The 20182-nt window shown below is 38.0% G+C and overlaps 1 protein-coding gene across 2 annotated transcripts in view; it reads left to right on the top strand.

Moving 5' to 3' along the window:
• Nucleotides 1–4466, top strand: part of LOC135479151 (methanethiol oxidase-like) — a 28251-nt gene extending 23785 nt beyond the window's left edge. For both annotated transcript variants that reach the window (XM_064758911.1, XM_064758912.1), the window contains exon 11: nt 1061–4466. In XM_064758911.1, coding sequence (XP_064614981.1) covers nt 1061–1247 — 187 coding nt within the window. In that variant the 3' untranslated portion in view covers nt 1248–4466. The remainder of the gene's footprint in view (nt 1–1060) is intronic.
• The last annotated feature ends 15716 nt before the right edge of the window (nt 4467–20182 follow it).

The raw sequence follows: 20182 nt of genomic DNA on the forward strand, positions 1-20182 counted from the left end.
CGTTCTGACGTTTTACTGCTCATACTTTCTTAGTTCTTCGGGGATTTGTGTCGATCGTTGTGAAGGAAATTGGTCTTGCGATCATTCACCCGAGTAGGAATGTTTGTTTCGTTGCCTAGATTTCTTACTTACAAAGTTATATAGTGGAGGTAACTAAGCCAATCGGCGATAGACTCTAACATTCGTAGTCAGTGTCAATATCTACGACATAGTGATGTGGGTATAAACAATTAGAATAATTTTATCTTACACTTTATTAATGAGTCTTTATTGATGAGTTCATTAGTAATGAACATAACACGGCTAGGTGTACATGAGTTGTGACAGAATAAATATGACAGCAATTACTGCTGATGAAGTAAGGTTAACATATACCTCACAGACAAAATCAAAATATCAGCCATGTTTGTGGCCTTAAATTACCATTTTGGTTGCATGAATGAAACTGACCACTGCGATAATTCGGGCATCTACACGCATGTTTCTCTGACAAGAAACTGAATCGTTAGTGGATGTTCATGCAGATCCAACATGGCGGTTTTTATAAATTAAAAAAAAAACAGCAAATAAAAAGTCGCATTTATAAGACGCTTCACTGAAATTATAAATGAGTATTTTCAGTTATTTTTCAAAAATTTTCTTAAATATATTTAATAGCATAGAAACACCCTATGCTGTGCGTCTTTAATCATATCGACGAAACCTTTCTACATTTAGGCGCCTACATTTGATTGTTGACCAAATTTTTAATATGTAGGATTTCTACTGTACTTTTTAGTGATGTAACGGATGGCAATGACGTAATCTTATGTTGTGTTTGTTCCCTTCTAGGTTTTATGCTTGTATGTTCCCCGTGCACTCAACTTGGTTATTTTCTTTCGCACGATCTTTCAATCTTTTGCACTCTTAAACCTAAAGACAACGAGGGCTAAATGTGATATCTAGAGCAAGGAGCTGACCACTTTTGTGATGTCACTGCCTGTAATACTGCCTGACATTCACCATATGTGTAACTGTTATATTATCCAGTCAACCTATCATCTCGTCATCTCTCTTACAGGCACGGCAGTGTGTTACTGCAGATAGACGTTGACACGGAACGTGGCGGTCTAACACTGAATCGGGACTTCTTGGTGGACTTTGGAAAGGAGCCTGGGGGTCCAATGTTAGCCCACGAGATGCGGTATCCCGGGGGAGACTGTAGCTCTGATATATGGCTCGTGAACAAACAGACGGCCAAGTTCTAAACAACAACAACAACAACAACAACACTATAAGATTACAAAGGAACTGGAATTATGTATGCTGGGATTAACATGTGGTTAAATGACGTCGTCGCAGACTAGTTTTTATGGGTGCGGGTTCCAGGCCGTTCACAGCTCGGGTTTACTCTTGGGACATGATGGCCAGATTCTGAACACAATATTAATACCTTATCCCCTCACTTTTTGTACTTTTTTCTTACTTTTACACACCGATACGTAATCTGTATAGGCTAACACTGTGTATTATACAGATAGCGTGTGAATATTTACTGGTGGAATGAACAAAACAAGTGATTGTCTGTATGTTAAAACACGGACTGATAAATGTTCTTAAAATTTTGGTCTAATCAGAGTTTCGCCGCCAAGAAGTGAAAAAAGAAAGAAGTAATTCTGAAAGACAGGGAGTTAAAAAAACAAAACAAAAAAAAAACGCGAAAATGAACTTTCATACCTTTCATGTAGGGACTTCAGAACGGGTTACCGAATGCTACACTTTAGAGCCCAAGTTGTTAGCATTTCGCCTGAGATGTCAGAGGAATGCCCCCAAAATTCATGCCCCTGTGTGAATAAAACCTGGCATTTGCCATCAAGAACAAAATAAGCCGTAATTAAGAAAACAGACAGAACCCCGGTGAGCACTGAATTTGTCCCAAGCTTCACATAACTTGCTGACCCCAATCCTGCCGTGAATTTATACTTTATACATATGTTTTATACAGGCATTCTTCATTGAGGAATTCCTCATCTTAAGATATCCCAAAATTTTCAGAAAAATTTGTTCGAGTGTTTATCTTAGCAGTGCTAAAAGTGCCCAAACCATCAGCTTAGTAGCGCACACATGTTCAAGCATTTAGCTTTGCAGTGCTAAAAATGTTCAAGCATTTTGAAGCGTTTGAGGGAGAAATCCCCGTTTAATTTATGATGTCTGTAAGCCTTCCCAGGTGAAGAACCCTCCTCCATTTTATCCCATTGTCTCGTCTCACCATTGATATGATGTTTATTAGCCTTCCCAGGTGAAGAACCCACTTCCGTTTTATCCCATTGTCTTGTGTCATCTGTGATGTCTATAAGTCTTCCCAGGTGAAGGACCCACCTCCTTTTCATTCCAGTGTAGTGAAGAAGCCAGCTGAAGTGGAGATCCCGCCCTCCAAACACATGTAGTGAGGAAAGCATTTCAGATTTAAGATTCAGATCTGGATTATAACCGAGGGAATATTTTATCAACAACACGTGAAGTATACCGTATATCGCATAGTATGTATAGTACAGAGAAGTTTTACCATGACTCGTCTTTGCAGGCCAGTCAAAACAGAAAACGAACAAAACTTGCCTAATAATATAATATTAATAGACTACGGCATACAGAGTTGGCAAATGTTCAGACGTAGCCAATGAAATACGGCCTCTTGCCAAGTTACCTAAGTCAGGATGTTATTTCGACTTTTCACGTACAGTATATTCTTGAAAGTAGCAACTTAAACGCCTAGCACGATGGCTTAAGCAGAATTAAGTACTTGACAATGATGTTAGGTTAGGTATAATAGACGTCACACAGGCTGGTGTAGAATACCATTGTGCTTTGTGTAAATATTTTTGTTGTATCACAACTCCTTATTTGAGGTAAAACTTCGAATTTGTAGGCCAAGTTCTTGGCTTTTCAGGGGAAATAACTCTGTTGGTCATATTAGCAATAAATATCCACGTCATTTCGTGCAAGTATATAAAATCTGTGAAAATATGTGCAATTCGGTATCGAGGAGACCACAAAGGATGGCTCAACTAACCGTACCTCTGGTACTAACGTCTAACCGACCAGAAGTTGAACTTCCCCCTTAGTTATGGTGATGGCTGTTGGGGACCTAACCAAGGCTGCCCATGTTAAACGTCTTAACGGTAAAAACCGAAAGACCATCTAAAAATGGATGCAGGCAACACTAAATAGACCACATAAAACTATGCATAAATATACTTTCATTTATTTTTTTTGGATTTTTTAAGGAGAGTTAAAGACGTTTAAACATTTGAATTCTAAGGAGGACTTTATGGGCCATACTACTGGAGTTTAGGAACTCTGGCGTCACATGAACTCTTTCCAACTTCAATTACGACTCTGAATGTTGGAATAACTCTCTTTAGCTATGGGTAAAGGATTAATGAAGTGATGCTTCCAAATACCCTTTCCTTCCGGTGAACATCAGGAAAGAAGGTGGTGTGACTTCAGAGTTCCTAGATACCGTCAGTATGGTTCATAAAGCGCACCATAGTATTCAAACATTTGAATGCTTTTCAACACTCTTAAAAAAATCTGAAAAAATAAATAAAGGTATTTTCACGTATAGGTTTCGGTTGTCTGTATGATGAACCTTACTTCATGTTTTAGCTTTCCTTTACTGTAAGTATAACCCTATTTAGGATTGAACCTGGGCTTTCCGTTACGCACATAGTGCATGTGCAAAGCACGAGGACGCTTAACTATAAACTGTCCCATGTGAATATTACATTTCATGTAAGAATATTTAACAGCGATGTACTAGGAAAGGAATACGTGGATAGGACTCTGATTATACATGAAAGGATCGGTGAGGGTTAGGGTCTTCGCAAAATATTACCGTTGGTTGCAGGGGATCAATCTGACCAAGTTGTCACAATGTTGTCAAGGAAGTAATATGGCTTGCGACTGACGGGCCCTTGATGGGGGTGTACCTCAAAATTTGTATAAACTGAATGTTTTTCCATTGATACACATTTATTCTTCTATAGTTTCAACGTGGTTTTCAGTCCATTCGTAAAAGGTTTAGCTCAGTAACTTAAGAGACGCGTGGTCATGGTTCAAAACCAGCCTGCGCTGACTACAGTTTATTTTATTTTAGTGCATTTATTTTTGTCCCTTTTCCTATGAATGCCTCCTTTTTCATATGTGTATTTCCCGGTAAACATTACCTGAGTGGTACTGCATGTTAGTAGTCGTATGTAGATTTATGTCCGAAATCCTAATCTGGTGTCGGGCGACAGATAAGTTTTTGATGTGACAAGTTGTGTGGAATTCATCTAAAGGAAATACACAAAGTCTTAGCGAAACACAAAAGCATAATGAAACAGTTAATTTATTTTAGTTATTTATTTGATTGGTGTTTTACGCTGTACTCAGAAATTTTTCACTTATACAACTTTTCATTAAATCTGGGGTCAAGGGGAAATGACAGTGAGATTACTTGTGATGAAAGCATAGAAAATTGCTGAGACTGATTGGCCTTAAACACCGCGTGGCGATTCCTTATTTGTGACAATGGCCTACTACATTCACACTACGTCGTATAAATGACCTGTCATAGATATATCACTATAGCCGGCTTCGCGTAGCTGCCGTGGATCAAATCTTCGCGTTGCCCACATCGGTGCTTTGCATTTGACTAGCAGTTTTTGAATTCATTTAATTATTTTATAATATAAAAATTATAGTAATTATTTTATTATACATATAATATTATTCACTGAATCATAGATCTTCTTCACACAACAATTTCTGTCACAAATTACATTATTGTAAATAAATATTAATTATTATACATGTTTACCAATAAAGAAAAGGCGAAATGATTATTGTCTGTTGATATGTTTACAAGTACCCCCGGCGTAAAACACCAATCAAATAAATTTTAAAAAAAATAAACTCACGCCAATGATATGTACATTTAATAAAAAGAAATGGCTATATGCCTAGACTTGAACATTCAGAACTGGTTCTATTATGTTTATTTATTTGATTAGTATTTATGCCGTACTCATACGACGGCGGACAGTATTATGGTGGGAGGAAAACGGGCAGAGTTCGCAGGTTACTGTTAGACCTCCCCACGTACGGCCGAAGTGGATGCCAGCATGAGGTGGACTTGAACTCACAGCGACCGCGTTGGTGACAGGCTCCTGGATTATTGCGGCGCGCTTACGTGAAAACCACCTCGGCCACGGAGGTCCCCATTTAACGATCAATAATCCAGTTCGCACATTAACCATCCCAGCGGGCGTAACCTTAATTACAGATAACGTCATCCACTAGTTAGTAACACGTAAATACGTAATTTATAATTCGTTACTTATCTCTAACAAATAACTTAATTTATATATACAAATTATTAAATTATATTAAATGTAGGTTATTATGTATGATTATGTCGGCCTATAATCTGTCATGATTATGGATGATAATGTGTTGTGAGTGCGAATTGAATAACCTGCAATTATGGCTTGGGGACCTCATCTGGTACGTAATGAGGTAACCTGTGAATTCCACAGTTCAGTAACTGGTAACTCGCTGAATATAAGGTGACTATGTTTTTCACCTCTCTCCATTGAATTATACGTGCACCCTGCTTCTTTCATTATTTGTACACAAGTCCATTTAAAGGTTCGTCGTCATATGACTGAAAAATTGTTAAGTACGACATTAAACACCATCCACCCATCCATCATCCGTCCATTCGCCCTTTCATCCATTTATTTATTTGTTTTGGTTATTTAAAGCTCATTGCGACTTCCAGGGCCTTGACTATTGAGATCGCGTATTCCAACACTCAAAAAACAAACAATCAATCCGTTAATTTTAACAGAAAGTCTGTTGTCTGAATGTATTCTGCTATTCTGCAGAGTATTATGTTACATGGAGTACATATACTCTATTTCAACATAGGGATTTCATTAGACTGACAAATATTATGTCCAATACGACACAGTATTATGTTATAATAAGAGAATACGTTCTAACACCACTCAGACAACAGACTTTCTGATATAATTAACAAACTAATTTTGTTTGTGTGGATCCAGCTCTATGGTAGATTTGGTAGGGCAGTGGGTATTACGGTGCTGGTGAAGTTTGGGGTGGGAATGCATGTAGTTACCTAAGGTTTAGTATGTAGAAATGCACTTAATAGGTCATAAAATGATATTTTAACGCTTATCTCAGTTCACCTTTTATTCTACAAGTCCTTCTGCTGTCAAGTAACCGCCTGTTTTTCGTCCCCCCTCCCCCCACCTTTTTCACAGAACTTTGTCCATTAGTTGACAAAGAACTTCTAGACATTCATGTGTGATAAAAACAGGGCCCGGTTTCAGGAAGCATTCTTCACGTTACGTTCTCTAAACTACTACCGCAACCAGTACTGTAGGCATCACATCGTCATGGTAGTTGCGAGCTCGTAAGGTTAACAGTGCTGCGTGAAACTGGGGCCTTTAAAAATGTGTTCACTGAAATATAAAACTGAGATGTGTCATGTTTTATTGCCTTTATCTTTATGTACATGTCAAACATACATACATACATACATACATACATACATACATACATACATAGTTTTCATGACGACTCCATTCCATGGAATGATTTGTGCCAAGACAATAAGATGTGTTTCAGGGATTTAGGCTGTTCTAATCAACAAATCTGTGGTTAATCCATGGCGAACTATTGCCGGAATAATGTGCCCTAAAATCTGTGCTTCCTACACAACTTATTCCCCAATACATGTACATGTAGCTTACTTACTGACGCCCACTGGTTTGGAGGAAGATTCTACGGTGTAGTGACTCAGAGGGTAACTGTGACGCCACATCCATGTTTTTTGGCATGTGGTAGCTCGTTCCAAGGTACATTCAGAATAACGAAATCTGGCAGTCTGTGTGTGTTAACAGGCAAAAACCCGATGTGACGTCCCTGATCCCAATATGACTAGAAAAAACCACCATAGAATCCAAAGTTCCAGATGCATTTTACGGTGTTGAAAACATTTAAAAAAAAATAAATCGAACTATTTTTAAGAAAGATGTTTTATGTGACATATACTTTACTCTGGTGCTTTCTTTGCCTTTAGATACACAACAGGCCTGCATCACCGGAAATGTTTAAACATGACTAACCGGAAATTACTGTGAGGATCAGATAGCGAAAACCGGAAGTGATGTGTAAAACAATACAAAGCTTTTGAGGTCAAGGTCTTTCATGGCGCGGGTGGACAGAGTGAGTGGTTTGCTGTGAAGATTCCGTCAACAGCTTGAATGATTGTCCTTCGAACCTGGAAATTTGAAGACGTCGTAAAAACAGAGCGTAAAATTATATTTTTTAAATCTAGGGGTTACGGCCGAGCTATGTATGACGCCTATGTATAAGACTTGCCCTTCTTTATTGGTTGAATTGAATTGAAATATACATTAACATAATATCACATAAATTAACGATACAAACGTAATTTCAGTACATGTTGATGTAAAAATGCCTTAAGCTAGATCTAAAGTTGACTTCAAAGCTAAAGATGTCTTTTCCAATAAGATTTACAAATTACATAAAACTACATAATAATACTCTCGCATAAGCTGGGTATAATTCAGGCCTGCTCAAAAATTAAACCTTACGCCTTACGAGAATCGCTTGCATCAAGTTCAAAAGTCAAAAATCTGTTAAATGCGGTGGTATAAAAACAAAGCGATGGAATTCAACAGTTTAACAGATGGTGATAGCAGCTGTAAAATAAGAGTGTACCAAATTTGAACAGTCTAATTGTTGAGATATTTTTCCCATACCATTTCGTCATGCATGAACATAAGGACACATTGATATACTCACCCACGGACAATGATAAATCACGATGCCCTCATTCAGTCATTAGCCAGATGGCATTGCCGTATTTTTTAATCCGGTGATGTTTACCTATGTGTATATAGGCCTGTGATAATCCTAAAGGTGTAAGGTGAAAAACGTGCGTCACAGAGCCTAGGAATGCATTTACGTGTGTATGTGTCAGGATTAAAAGAGTATATGTCCGAAACTAATGAGGTGGGAGGAGTGCTATACCCGGAACTTTTTTTAGACTCTTTTCTGTGCTATTTAAGGTGTTAAAATGATTCTAATGTTGCTAGGAAATGTATTTATGTTTGTATTTTTCGATATTAACAGTGTATATGTCAGAAATTACACTACACTAATACACTAATAATAATCCATATACACTAATAAAATAAATTTTATATTTACCAAGAATAGCTTAAACTATTGTGTTTTAGTAAATATCAGACTTTTACTTGTACTATTTAAGGTGTTAAAATGATTCTAACGTTTAAAAAAGTTACCGTTCATGTAAAATCCAATCCGGTTTACAAGTTTTAAGAACATTATAACCGTGCGAGAGATACGCAAATCCAGAGTACGACTTGCCTAATCTGAATTACGGGTATGGTACATTATTACAAGCGTGACTAAGGCTGCAAGATTTAACCCAGAAAACCCTATCTCCACTATTAGCTAATCAGGGTCGATTGTATATCCCTTGAACACGTTCACAGTCGAGGCAAAGGTAATATTTGGGCTATTACAAAGTAAGAGCAAATATTCGATTCGATTCGATGTCTATTTTTATTAAAAAATCTCCGGTATAGCCTCCTGAAGCGCTGTTGTATACGATGCATGGTTGTAAGCCATTCGGCTGATGTACATGTATCATATGACCTTTTTCTCCTCAGCCCACAGACACAGCGCTCTCGACGAGTGGGAAGATGACAAACACAGAAGATCAACAATTTGTTGACCTTATTTGATCCTTGATGAGATAAATAAACATAGTGGGTGGCAATTTGTGATTAAATAATGAAGATACGACTAACCGGTTTCCTCTGAAAGGTTTCGCCTAGTTCATTGCAGATAAAGCGCAGTTCTCTGCACATATAGGTGGGTGGCGAGGCCCCGTGGCCCACAACGATACATACTATGGCAGATCATACCTGTTGGCCGCTATAAACGTCTCTGCTGAAAATGATCACCATTTCTGTTTACTTTCAGGTCGACTGGCGTAGGCTACCATTTTGTAAAGCCATCTTTGTGACAATGGCGGTTATTTAGGACAGATACAATTTCATAAACACCGTGTCACGGCGTACAGCGAATTGCATTTTTCAAGGTGACCACTGAAAGCAAAGCAGCTTGTACACCTTACATGATAAAAAAGAATATTTTTTTATTTTTCAAACATTGTGAGTAATTCGTCCCTTACATTCACGCCTCTGACAAATGGAATTATGTGGGCTTATGTCAGAGGGATAAGTCACATACAGCCAATTTCCGCCGAAGATCCCGGAGAAAAAGAAATAGCCAATTTCCGCCGAAGATCCCGGAGAAAGAGAAATATAAAGAGAAAACTTGGAAAAGGTGTATACGTTGCCGGATGTGGCGCATCTTGTGGTATATCAACCAAACTCTTGAAATCATGACCAATCAAATTTCTAGGAAACTAATTCATTTCAGGGGGAATTACAAATGCCAGCTGTGTGACGATCTAAAATTGCCATAGCCCGTTTTTGTAGTGTGTGATCAATTGTCAATACTCAAGAATATAGTATTTATGCGAAAACGGCTGTCGTATGTAAGCCATCTGCTCTGCATGAAGGACAATTGAATGAATGAATGCATTTATTTAGTTGATCAATGTTTTATTTCATTTATTTGATTTGATTGGTGTTTACGCCATATACTCAAGAATATTTCACTTATGCGACGGGGTCCAGTATTCTGGCGGGAGGATACCAGGCAGAACCCGGGGGAAACCCACTACCATTCATTCGGGTTGCTGCAAGACCTTCCGGCGTACAACCGGAGAGGAAGTCAACATGAGCTGGACTTGACACTCACAGCGATTGATAGGTGAGAGGCTCCTGGGTCATTCCTGGCACGCTAACCACACGGACACGGAGCCCGCGTCATCGTGTTTGACACCGTTTAAACATCCTGACGCCAAAGCGTGTGTTGAGAGGATACACACTAGCATAACAACGAGAATACATTACATGTACATCACTCCACTCACGTCGGCCATTTGTTATTCAAAGCATGTATACAATGTGACAAAATCAGAGCCATTCCTAGCACCAACAAAACTACAAAACTATTTTTATTTTATTTTTAAAGCTTAACTGTGTCATCGAAAGCAGGTGAAATACTCTAAAATTCGGGCCACATCTTATTAATATGACGTCACATCGCATTTATCGTAAGAATTTTTTATCATGAGAAGATAGTTGCGTAACATTACATTAAATGTGAAATACAAGTTTGCTACTGTCAGGCTTCAACTTTAACCAGCTGTATATACTGGCTGCTGAATTTGGCTAAAATTTCAATATAAAAAGAGACATAATACTAGCTGGCGCACGACCTCTTAGCTAATGTACAATATTAGCTAATACACTTTCGAACAAGAATTAAGAACTGGGAAATCATCTCTGATGAACTACCGTATATATACAGGATAATTCTAACTGGTTACGTGGAGTTTCAAATGCTCAAAATAAATAGGAGAAATGTGCCATTTCTTGGTTAAAAAAATAAATGAAAACAAAAAACACATCTATTTATTGCCTATTTTTCATTTGAGGTATACATATTTTTTACTTGCCTTTGAGTTAACAATTATACATGGTCCACAAGTCGTGCTTCTTTTCAAATATTAACTCTTAAAACAATGATCAAAAAGTTATTTTAGATATAGTAACCAGTGATTTTTTTATTTTATATTTTTTTTGACTGACACTCACTTCTTTTTTCTGTTATTTTAACGCCTCCTTATGCAGACTGTTGTCTGAAGCGGGATGTTGACACATGGAAACACCCGAGTGGACAATAGTGTGTGTGATGAATGCAGCGTAGGCCACCATATTCATCTTGCACGCCCTCGTGCCGAGTCGTGCCGATGAATTCAGCAGCAGGAAACACAAAAAATGTGCGGAACTACGCGAAATAAATATATAGCCAAGACGCAGTCACGCCTATCTGAAAGGCCAGCTTTTTGAAGGACAGTGCTCTTTACTTTTATGACATAATAGTTGACTACACATTCCTTTTATCTGTGTTTCCAATCCTTCTCTGTCATCCACTGATGCCTAGACCTCTATGCTTTATTGTCTCGAAAAAACAAAACAAAAAAACAACTCAAAACACGCACACGTAGTGAAACCGGGCAGTTGGGTTATAATTATGTAGGCTTGGCAATACTTCACTATACTTTATCATCATTTACATTTTTTTTAACAATTTAATACCTCAACTTATCTTAATATAACATTGTTGAGGTGGTCAAAATTTCTCGAGATTAAAAGTAAAGAAATGGCTTTGAAGGTAAAATCACGAGGCTTAGAGAACATTGGTGTGTATGGCACCCAGCATTGGAAGGTTAGAGCAAGGAAACAGTACTGGCTGGCCTGGTGGGAGTAAAACGTGACTGATTACGGTGTCATGTCTGGTATCTTCGGCATGATACCTCATGCAGTGGCGGCAGCACTTAGTCGGCATGGGTTCGCCCTGCCACAAGAAGACACAGTATATGTATATGCACCTATAATGACTCCTCGTCATATGACTGAAAATTGTTTAGTACTTGTACGACGTAACCCCTAAATATACAAACATACCCTAGTATATAGCTTATTTGAGGTTTAAAGCTTTACTTACTCATAGCAAAATGTGATCACTTCATGGTAACCGACTTACAGAAGCTTAGTTGTCTCCTCCAAATCAAAGTCAGTTTTCTCAATCCAAAATTTATTTGCAAAAGATGAGAAATTATTTTTTAAATGTGTTAAGTAAATTATCTTTTGAGAAAAGTTTATGAATACCAAATTATTTTAGAAAAATTTAACTGTTTAACATTAATTTCAGAAAAGATATATTGTACGGCTTTATTTTCCGGGCGGTCGTCTAAGAAGTAAATTACTATAGCTCAAACCTTCCAACAAAATAAATAAAATAAATAAACAAATAAATAAATAAATGATTACGGCTTAAAGTAACAATGAATAAAAATAATTAATTAAAAAAGCTGCAAACTGCAAATGAATGAATAAAAACAAATAAGTAAGCAAGTAAATAAGTAAATACATGAAACAGAATTAAACACTTTTATTTATTTATTTCATTGGTGTTTTACGCCGCACTCAAGAATATTTCACTTATACGACGGCGGCCAGCATTATGGCGGGAGTAAACCGGACAGAGCCTGGGGGAAACCCACAACAAACCGCGGGTTGCTGTTACACCTTCCATCGTACGGTCGGGGAGGAAGCGAGCAACAGAACTTAATAAAGGTCTATGTTTTAAACTAGATTCGAGGTACACAATCTGACTGACTGGAGTATATGAAATGTAGGTTATGTATAAAAGCAAATGCTATTATTATTAAAAATGTTGGCGTGTGCCAACGTTTGCTTGGTGACAATTTTTTTGACTTTATTATCATTAATGAAAGACATTTAAAGTAAAAATAAAAAAGCAAACAGCACCTGTTTGTCTCTGTTCCTCTTTATAGTTCTCTCTTTACCAGGTAGATGACTAAACTTAGGAGAATCCCCGGAAGTTTATACTGGGCTGAGCTCTCTGCTGAGAAATATATCTCGGCCTTGTCATGGAACATTTCTGTCTTCCCTCTTTACCAGGTAGATGACTAAACTTAGGAGAATCCCCGGCAGTTTATAGTGGGCTGAGCTCTCTGCTGAGAAATATATCTCGGCCTTGTCATGGAACATTTCTGTCTTCTACATGTAAATCTATATTTAGCTCTCGCGTTCACTCTATATATGGTTTCAAATAGGTCTATATTCTTCGGTCTGATTTTCCATTCTGGTTAGAAATACCGCATATGTAAGCTACAGGGTTACAGGATGTGTGCAGGGATATTCAGTCTCGGCATTAGGCCAAAATAATTTTGATGTCAGCAGGATGTATACAGGGATATTCAGTCTCGGCATTAGGCCAAAATAATTTTGATGTCAGCAGGATGTATACAGGGATATTCAGCCTCGGCATTAGGCCAAAATAATAATGTTGATGTCAGCACTATGTATGTGTTTACGGAAGTGTGAGTATGTATACATGAAGGCGGATCTCATCATATTTTTTGATTTGATTGGTGTTTTACGTCGTACTCAAGAATATTTCACTTATACGACGGCGGCCAGCATTATGATGGGAGGAAACCGGGCAGAGCTCAGGGAAACCCACGACCATCCGCAGGTTTCTGCCAGACCTTCCCACATATGGCCGGAGAGGAAGCCAGCATGAGCTGGACTTGAACTCACAGCGACCGCATTGGTGAGAGACTCCTGGATCATTACGCTGCGCTAACGTGATAACCAACTGAGCCACGGAGGCCCCGATGACATTATAAGATAAATCAGTTGGGACTGGCACACGCCAACATTTTTAATAATAATAATCAATAAAGGATTTATATGTAGCCTGCGATAGGAATGCTGAAAGAATGGAAGGATGAATGATTAAGCCTACTGACTTAACTTGCCTTCAAAGAATTATTCTGTTAAATTTAACAGGTAATCTGCTGTCTATAATGTATTCTGTGATTGCAGCAGGTTATTCTGTTAAATACAACACACATATAATATTAACTCAACATAAAGATTCTATAAGACTAACAGAATAGTATGTTGAATATGGCAGAATATTGTGTGACAATAACAGAATACATTCTAGCATCCCTCAGACAACAGAGTTTGTGATCAAATTAACAGATTAATTCTTGGAGTGTGGCGTCGGCAATAGGTCAGCCATATCGTGGCGAGAAGTAAAATCGTTAATCGGGAACAGATTGGCTTCGTTTATTATCTGAAAATGGCAACACCCGGAAACAAACGCTGACCTTTTATTAAAGACATATAGGTCTACTTTGAATAAATAAAATGACTACGAATGTCAGAATTGCTTCTTTATCAAGCCATATTAAGCTATTGAGTAGATCAACTAATATATTTAAAACCATACATATAGCAACAAATATAGGTATAAATATAAAATACGATATTCACGCTTAAACTAGCTAGCTATTATTCGGCCTGCCAATTTTTATTGGTACATGTAAAATGTCATGCAATGTATGATTCTAGACCATGCACTATGTAACTATCTCAGCATCCGTCATCAGTGTAGGCCGGAAATCCGGGGTCGTGCGTCAGACAACTCCGAACCACGGTACTCCCTCCATTGTCTCTGATTTCAACGGGATTGTATAATTATTTATCGACCCCCTATCATGTGAAGGTATATTTGGGCTAAACGAGCGCGTTTATTTTCTCACTATATACACGTAACATAGGTGGCGGAACCTCTGAAATTAAAGCCACCCCCCCACTCCCTAACGAAAATACTGTCCTTTTTTTTTCTTCTATAGACCAAACGATATCGGCTGAGCGGTCTGAATATAAAATGCTTAACAAATAAAGAACAACGTGCAGTTTATCCCGAATTCATAACCATAAATTGCATAAATTGTTTCTCCAGCCATATACATGACGAGAGCTTTCCGAGCACAGGCGTATACTGCTTCCGCAGCCTAAGCCTTCCCCCATCCTCCCACACCATCACAGAATATTATAACTTTTCGCTGCTCGTGGTATATATATATATATATATATATATATATATATATATATATATATATATATATATATATATATATATATATATATATATATATATATATATATATATATATACTGCTGCTGGACGTGAGGCTATAGAATTTCGTCAACATGGAATAGGCATATAAGCAGAAGATGTACACAGTGCATGGTAGTATAAACCTGTGGAGAAGGTCTTCAGTTCCTTCAAAAAGAGACAAAATTCTAACATATTTTAACAAGGTGCAAAATAACAGTACATAAATCAGTTATGTCAGGACATTAATGCTTGTGAGTAGACTCAGCATTCCGCAATCCTGAGGCAAATTCTGCACCGATCTGTGTGAATGGCCGCTGCGCATGTGTCTTTTATGTCTATTCTGCGTGTCACTAATATCTGTACTGCATTCCAGTGATGTCTATATTGCATGTCACACCCACACCCGACATTCAAACAGTTTATTTATTGTACTTGTTTGTGTAAAGGACACGGATGCTGAAAAGCCTGGTTATTTTTTTTCCTGTTTTTGTGCGATAAGCCAGTAACACTATGAGGGAAGTCGTGCGGTAATATTGCGACAATCTGAGCACGTGCTATTTACGAGCAAAGATAAGGCGAGTGTTTTAATGCGCCTTCCTAGTATTTGCTTGGTGACAATTTGGTATACATATATGACTCAGAATGTCCTGGCAAAGGTCTGCCGGCAACCTGCGGATGGTCGTGGCTTTCCCCAGGGGCCACTATAATGCTGACCACCGTCGTATAAGTCAAATATTCTAGACTACGACGTAAAACACCACTCACACATATAAAAATCAACAATGTCTTGGTGAATGGAATTATTTACCAAGTTCATTAAAAGAATGTCCCTCTAAATCTCCCTCTGATTGCCACTATGAATTTTAAGGTTTTGTAATATTTCACTATTAGCCTACTTCATCATTTTATAAGGGGATTTTTGGTGTTACCTATCCTGGGATGAAATAAGCCGTCAGCGGTTTTATTCCCAAAGGATTACTTTATAATTTGGCTAAATTTGTATTTTCATTCCTTTATATGTCAAATTATTGAAATTAAAAACAAATGTGAGCTATATATACTTTATTATATATGGCTCACATGGTGTGCGGTAAAATAGGTCACGTAATTTGCGGTCACGTACCTGAGCACGTGATGTTCAGTCATGGCCCATACATGGTGACGTTTGCGAAACGGGTCAATTTCTGGGAACAGTTCGGCTATCCCTTAATACAAAAACATACTGCTAAAATGCATTGGAAACTTTTTGTCTTTAAATCATTCACTTCATATGAAGCTTGTACAAAGCGTGTGACCATGCAGTGGGACGTACATGTGCCATAGCACATCTGACCACCACGCCCTATACAGGCCTCAATTGAGGAATATTATCTCAAATCAAAACAGTGGTATTCATGGTAATTATTAGCATTAGATATCTTGAGGATATTTCCCACACATGTCACTTGACCACTTGTATATAGCTTGTGCGAGTAAAATACCTAGTAAGTACCTAAATGTAATATATGAATAAACCACCCTCTCACCAATGCTTTCGCTGTGAGTTCAAGTCCAGCGCATGATATATAGGCCTACATAAGAGACCAAAATAGGCGCCTAAATGTAATGTATACCTAAAACACCAATAAACACGTACATGTAATGTGTACATAAGACAAAAAATTAATATCGAAATGTGATGTGTACATAAAAGACCAAAATAAGCACCTACATGTAATGTATACGTAAAACACCAAATAAATAAGTACATGTAATGTGTACATAAGACAAAAAATAAATATCGAAATGTGATGTATACATAAAAGACCAAATAAGCACCTAAATGTAATGTATACGTAAACACGAAATAAATACTTAAGAATAATGTATCAGTGAACCACCAAATAAAACGTGTTATTTATCTTTTTTCCGGAAACCCAGGGAAAACGATGGGGAGAGGAGGGGATGTGTTTACTGTGCTGTGACCAATAAAATAAATAAATTAATTCAAATTAAACACCCTGGAGCGGCGATGTTCATAGACGCATAGCGTAACTATAGCAAACGATAACTGTCTATATTAAAAAAAAAGTGCTGTATACATGTTAAGATATTTGAATTTATATACATGTATTAGACTTTTATGGTTGTATTTCTTTTTTGTGTGCCGACACAATGGTTAAAATAAAAATAACGGAAAAGAAAAAGATATTTTTTTACACTTTTTTTTTAAAATAACGGAAAAGAAAAAGATATTTTTATACTCTTTAATTTAGTGTTTTTAGTGTTTTAATTACATGAAAATTTCATTGATAAACACAGAGATTTTTGGCCAGCACGTCACCTTTAGTCTCCGGCAGTCTGAAATCCGGTAAAAATAAAGACATAGCTGCAGTTATAATTACGTGTACACGCAATCAGGATAATTATTTTCGTCACGTCTGCACAGCACGTACATGTACTCCAGTTACGCTTCCTCACGCCTGCAGAGTCACTACTGATCGAGGCTATCACCACACGTACGTGTACTCCAGTTACTCTTCCTCACGTCTGCAGTCACTACTGAGCGGGGATATCACCACACGTACATGTACTCCAGTTACCGGTACACTTCCTCACGCCTGCAGAGTCACTACTCATCGGGGGTATCACACGCACATGTGTTCTACTTACGCTTCGTCACGTGTGCAGAGTCACTACTGAGCGGGGATATCACCACACGTACATGTACTCTAGTTACGGAGTAGACGTCTGAACTACAATTGCCTGATACAATACCGATCAACCCATAGCCTAATACTACAGGCTAACCACAAAGCATATATGAGAAGGAAATACAACAGCGATCAAACAATGGCCTAGAATGAACAGAAGGAAAGAAAGTTGAACTAACGCGTTGAGTCATGAGACCTTATAGACGGACAATCTTGCGTCTGAGTCATTGTGCGGGTTAGCACGTTAACAACTAGAATTTTTACTCACAAATTATTTTCCTCCTTCTATTTGATACGCAACATTGTAAAGATGATTCTCACTTCCGTTTTACCTTTATACCTGCTATATACCTGTTATATCGTCAGTATTTAAACATTGCTTTTATACAGTCTACATGGAGGTGGGAATTATCTCATGTGTCAAGTGTTGGTTTCCTGCCTACATGTCATCCTACTCCATTAATCTCTACATAAACATGAAAAACATTTTTTGCCTTGTCTTTTGGATGAGATAATCAGCATTTGTCAGTTTACGAGAAATCAAGCATTACTAAGAGCTTTAGCCCCCCCCTCCCCCCGGCAGATCATTCTCACACATCTCAAGTGTTTTTGTCACATATAAACGATAATCTTATGTCCATTCCAGCTTTATGATTATAGACTAATAAATCTGACACAAATCTGGCCTTTTACACACGCGTGAACGTAACGAATTCAAAGAAATAATCTGTTAAATCTGTTACATATAACAGACAGCCTGTTACCTGAATTATGCTATAGATTCATTTATTTATTTGATTGATGTTTTACACCGTACTCAAGAATGTTTCACTTATACGACGGCGGCCAGCATGATGGTGGGAGGAAACGGGTCAGAGCCCAGGGAAACCCACGACCATTGGTTGCTGGCAGACCTAATGCTATAGAATGTTTTCTGTTATTATGATTAGGCATATTAATACTATGTCACTGTGTCATATTCGGTTAGCCTAATACAATCTTTAGGCTGAATTAATGTTGCTAATGTTGAATATGTTTGCTATCTATATAACAGGATAATATGTTGGAATGAGATAACATTCTAGTGAGATTCAGACAACAAGCTTTCTGTTAAATTTAACAATATTCTTGAGTGCAGCGGAAAACACCAATCAAATAAATAAATATTAAATTTAACAGATTATTTTTGAGAGTACATGCGCGTCTCCATTTGAAGTCACATCTTTACATATCATACCAGCATATCACTATGTTACGTTCAAATCATGCTGTAACAAAATGTACGTGTTACGTAAGGTTTTGAGGGAAAATGACATAATATATAAATATCCTTTGAGGTACATTTCAAGGCTGCGCCTAGAGAACCCCAAATATATTTCCAAATATTTTATTATTTTTTTTTTTTGAACAATTTTCTGCTTCTTTGAAAATGTGCACATGTAGATTCAGTAGATACGATTGGGTGAGTGACATGTTTTCAGTGTGACCAAAGTCTATTCTCGGTTGAACTATACGAATGTACATGTATGTACTTGCGCATGTCTGAGAACTGCAGCATTCCTTTGATCAACTGAGCATAAATTTCAGTATTTATTTATTTGATTCGTGTTTTTAAGCCATACTAAATATATTTTACTTTCTCGACCAACATTATGGTGGGGGTGGGGGGAAGCGGACAGTGCCCCGGGGAAAACCCACGACCATACGCAGACTGCTGGCAGACATTCCCGCGTACTGCCGAAAACGAAACCAGCATTTGGTGTTTCCTGGGTGTATATGGAGTAAAACCGTGTAAAACTGACGTATTTAACCCTTTTTGACCATAACAAAGAAGATTTTTGATTCAAGCAGAGCGTAATGACCGAGAAGCCTCTCACCAATGCGGTCGCTGAGTTTGTCCAGCTTATGCTATCTTCCTCTCCGGCCGTAAGTGGGAAGGTCTGCCAGCAACCTACGGATGGTGATGGGTTTCTCCCGGGCTCTACCCGGTTTCCTCCCACCATAATGCTGGCCGCCGTCGTATGAGTGAAATATTCATGAGTAAGGCGTAAAACACCAGTGAAATAAATAAATAAATAATTCAAGCACAAACATACATTTCTTCAGCTTATATATATGTACGGCTATACAGGAATAAAGAAGAAAATTTATTTGTAAACGTAAGTGTCTAGGCAAAAAACTTAAAAGTATAGGCAACGTACTACCTTTTAGTTTCAAAATCTCCATTTTAGTGCCATAAACTACCGGTAACCGACATGTTTATGTATGCGTAGTTGGGGTTTTTGTACAGACTGGCTTACAAAAACGAGGGCTGACGTGTATGAATAAGATATCGAAGCCATTTTGTCTGAACTTCGTAGTTCTTCCGAGAAATATGGCACTCTTTCATATAAATATGTATGTAAGCATGTTTGTATGTAGTATCTGTATGCTTGTATATACACATCGTTTTTAGTCGTACTTAACATTTCTTCGCACAAACATGTGGAGTGGGATGAGGGGGGGGGGGAGGTCTCCCAGGCCGAGGGAGATAGCACGCCAGCAAAGCGCAACGACACAGGAGCCTCCCACCAATGTCGTCGCTGTCGCTGTCGTTGAACTCCTCTCCGGCCGTACGTCGGAAGGTCCTGCAGCAACCTGCAGCTGGTCGTGGGTTTCCTCCGCGCTCTGCCCGGTTTCCACCCACCATAATGTTAGCCGCCGTCGTGTAAGTGAAATATTCCTGAGAAAGGCGTAAAACATCA

This window comes from Liolophura sinensis, chromosome 12 (assembly GCF_032854445.1).
Source record: "Liolophura sinensis isolate JHLJ2023 chromosome 12, CUHK_Ljap_v2, whole genome shotgun sequence".
Lineage (NCBI taxonomy): Eukaryota > Metazoa > Mollusca > Polyplacophora > Chitonida > Chitonidae > Liolophura > Liolophura sinensis.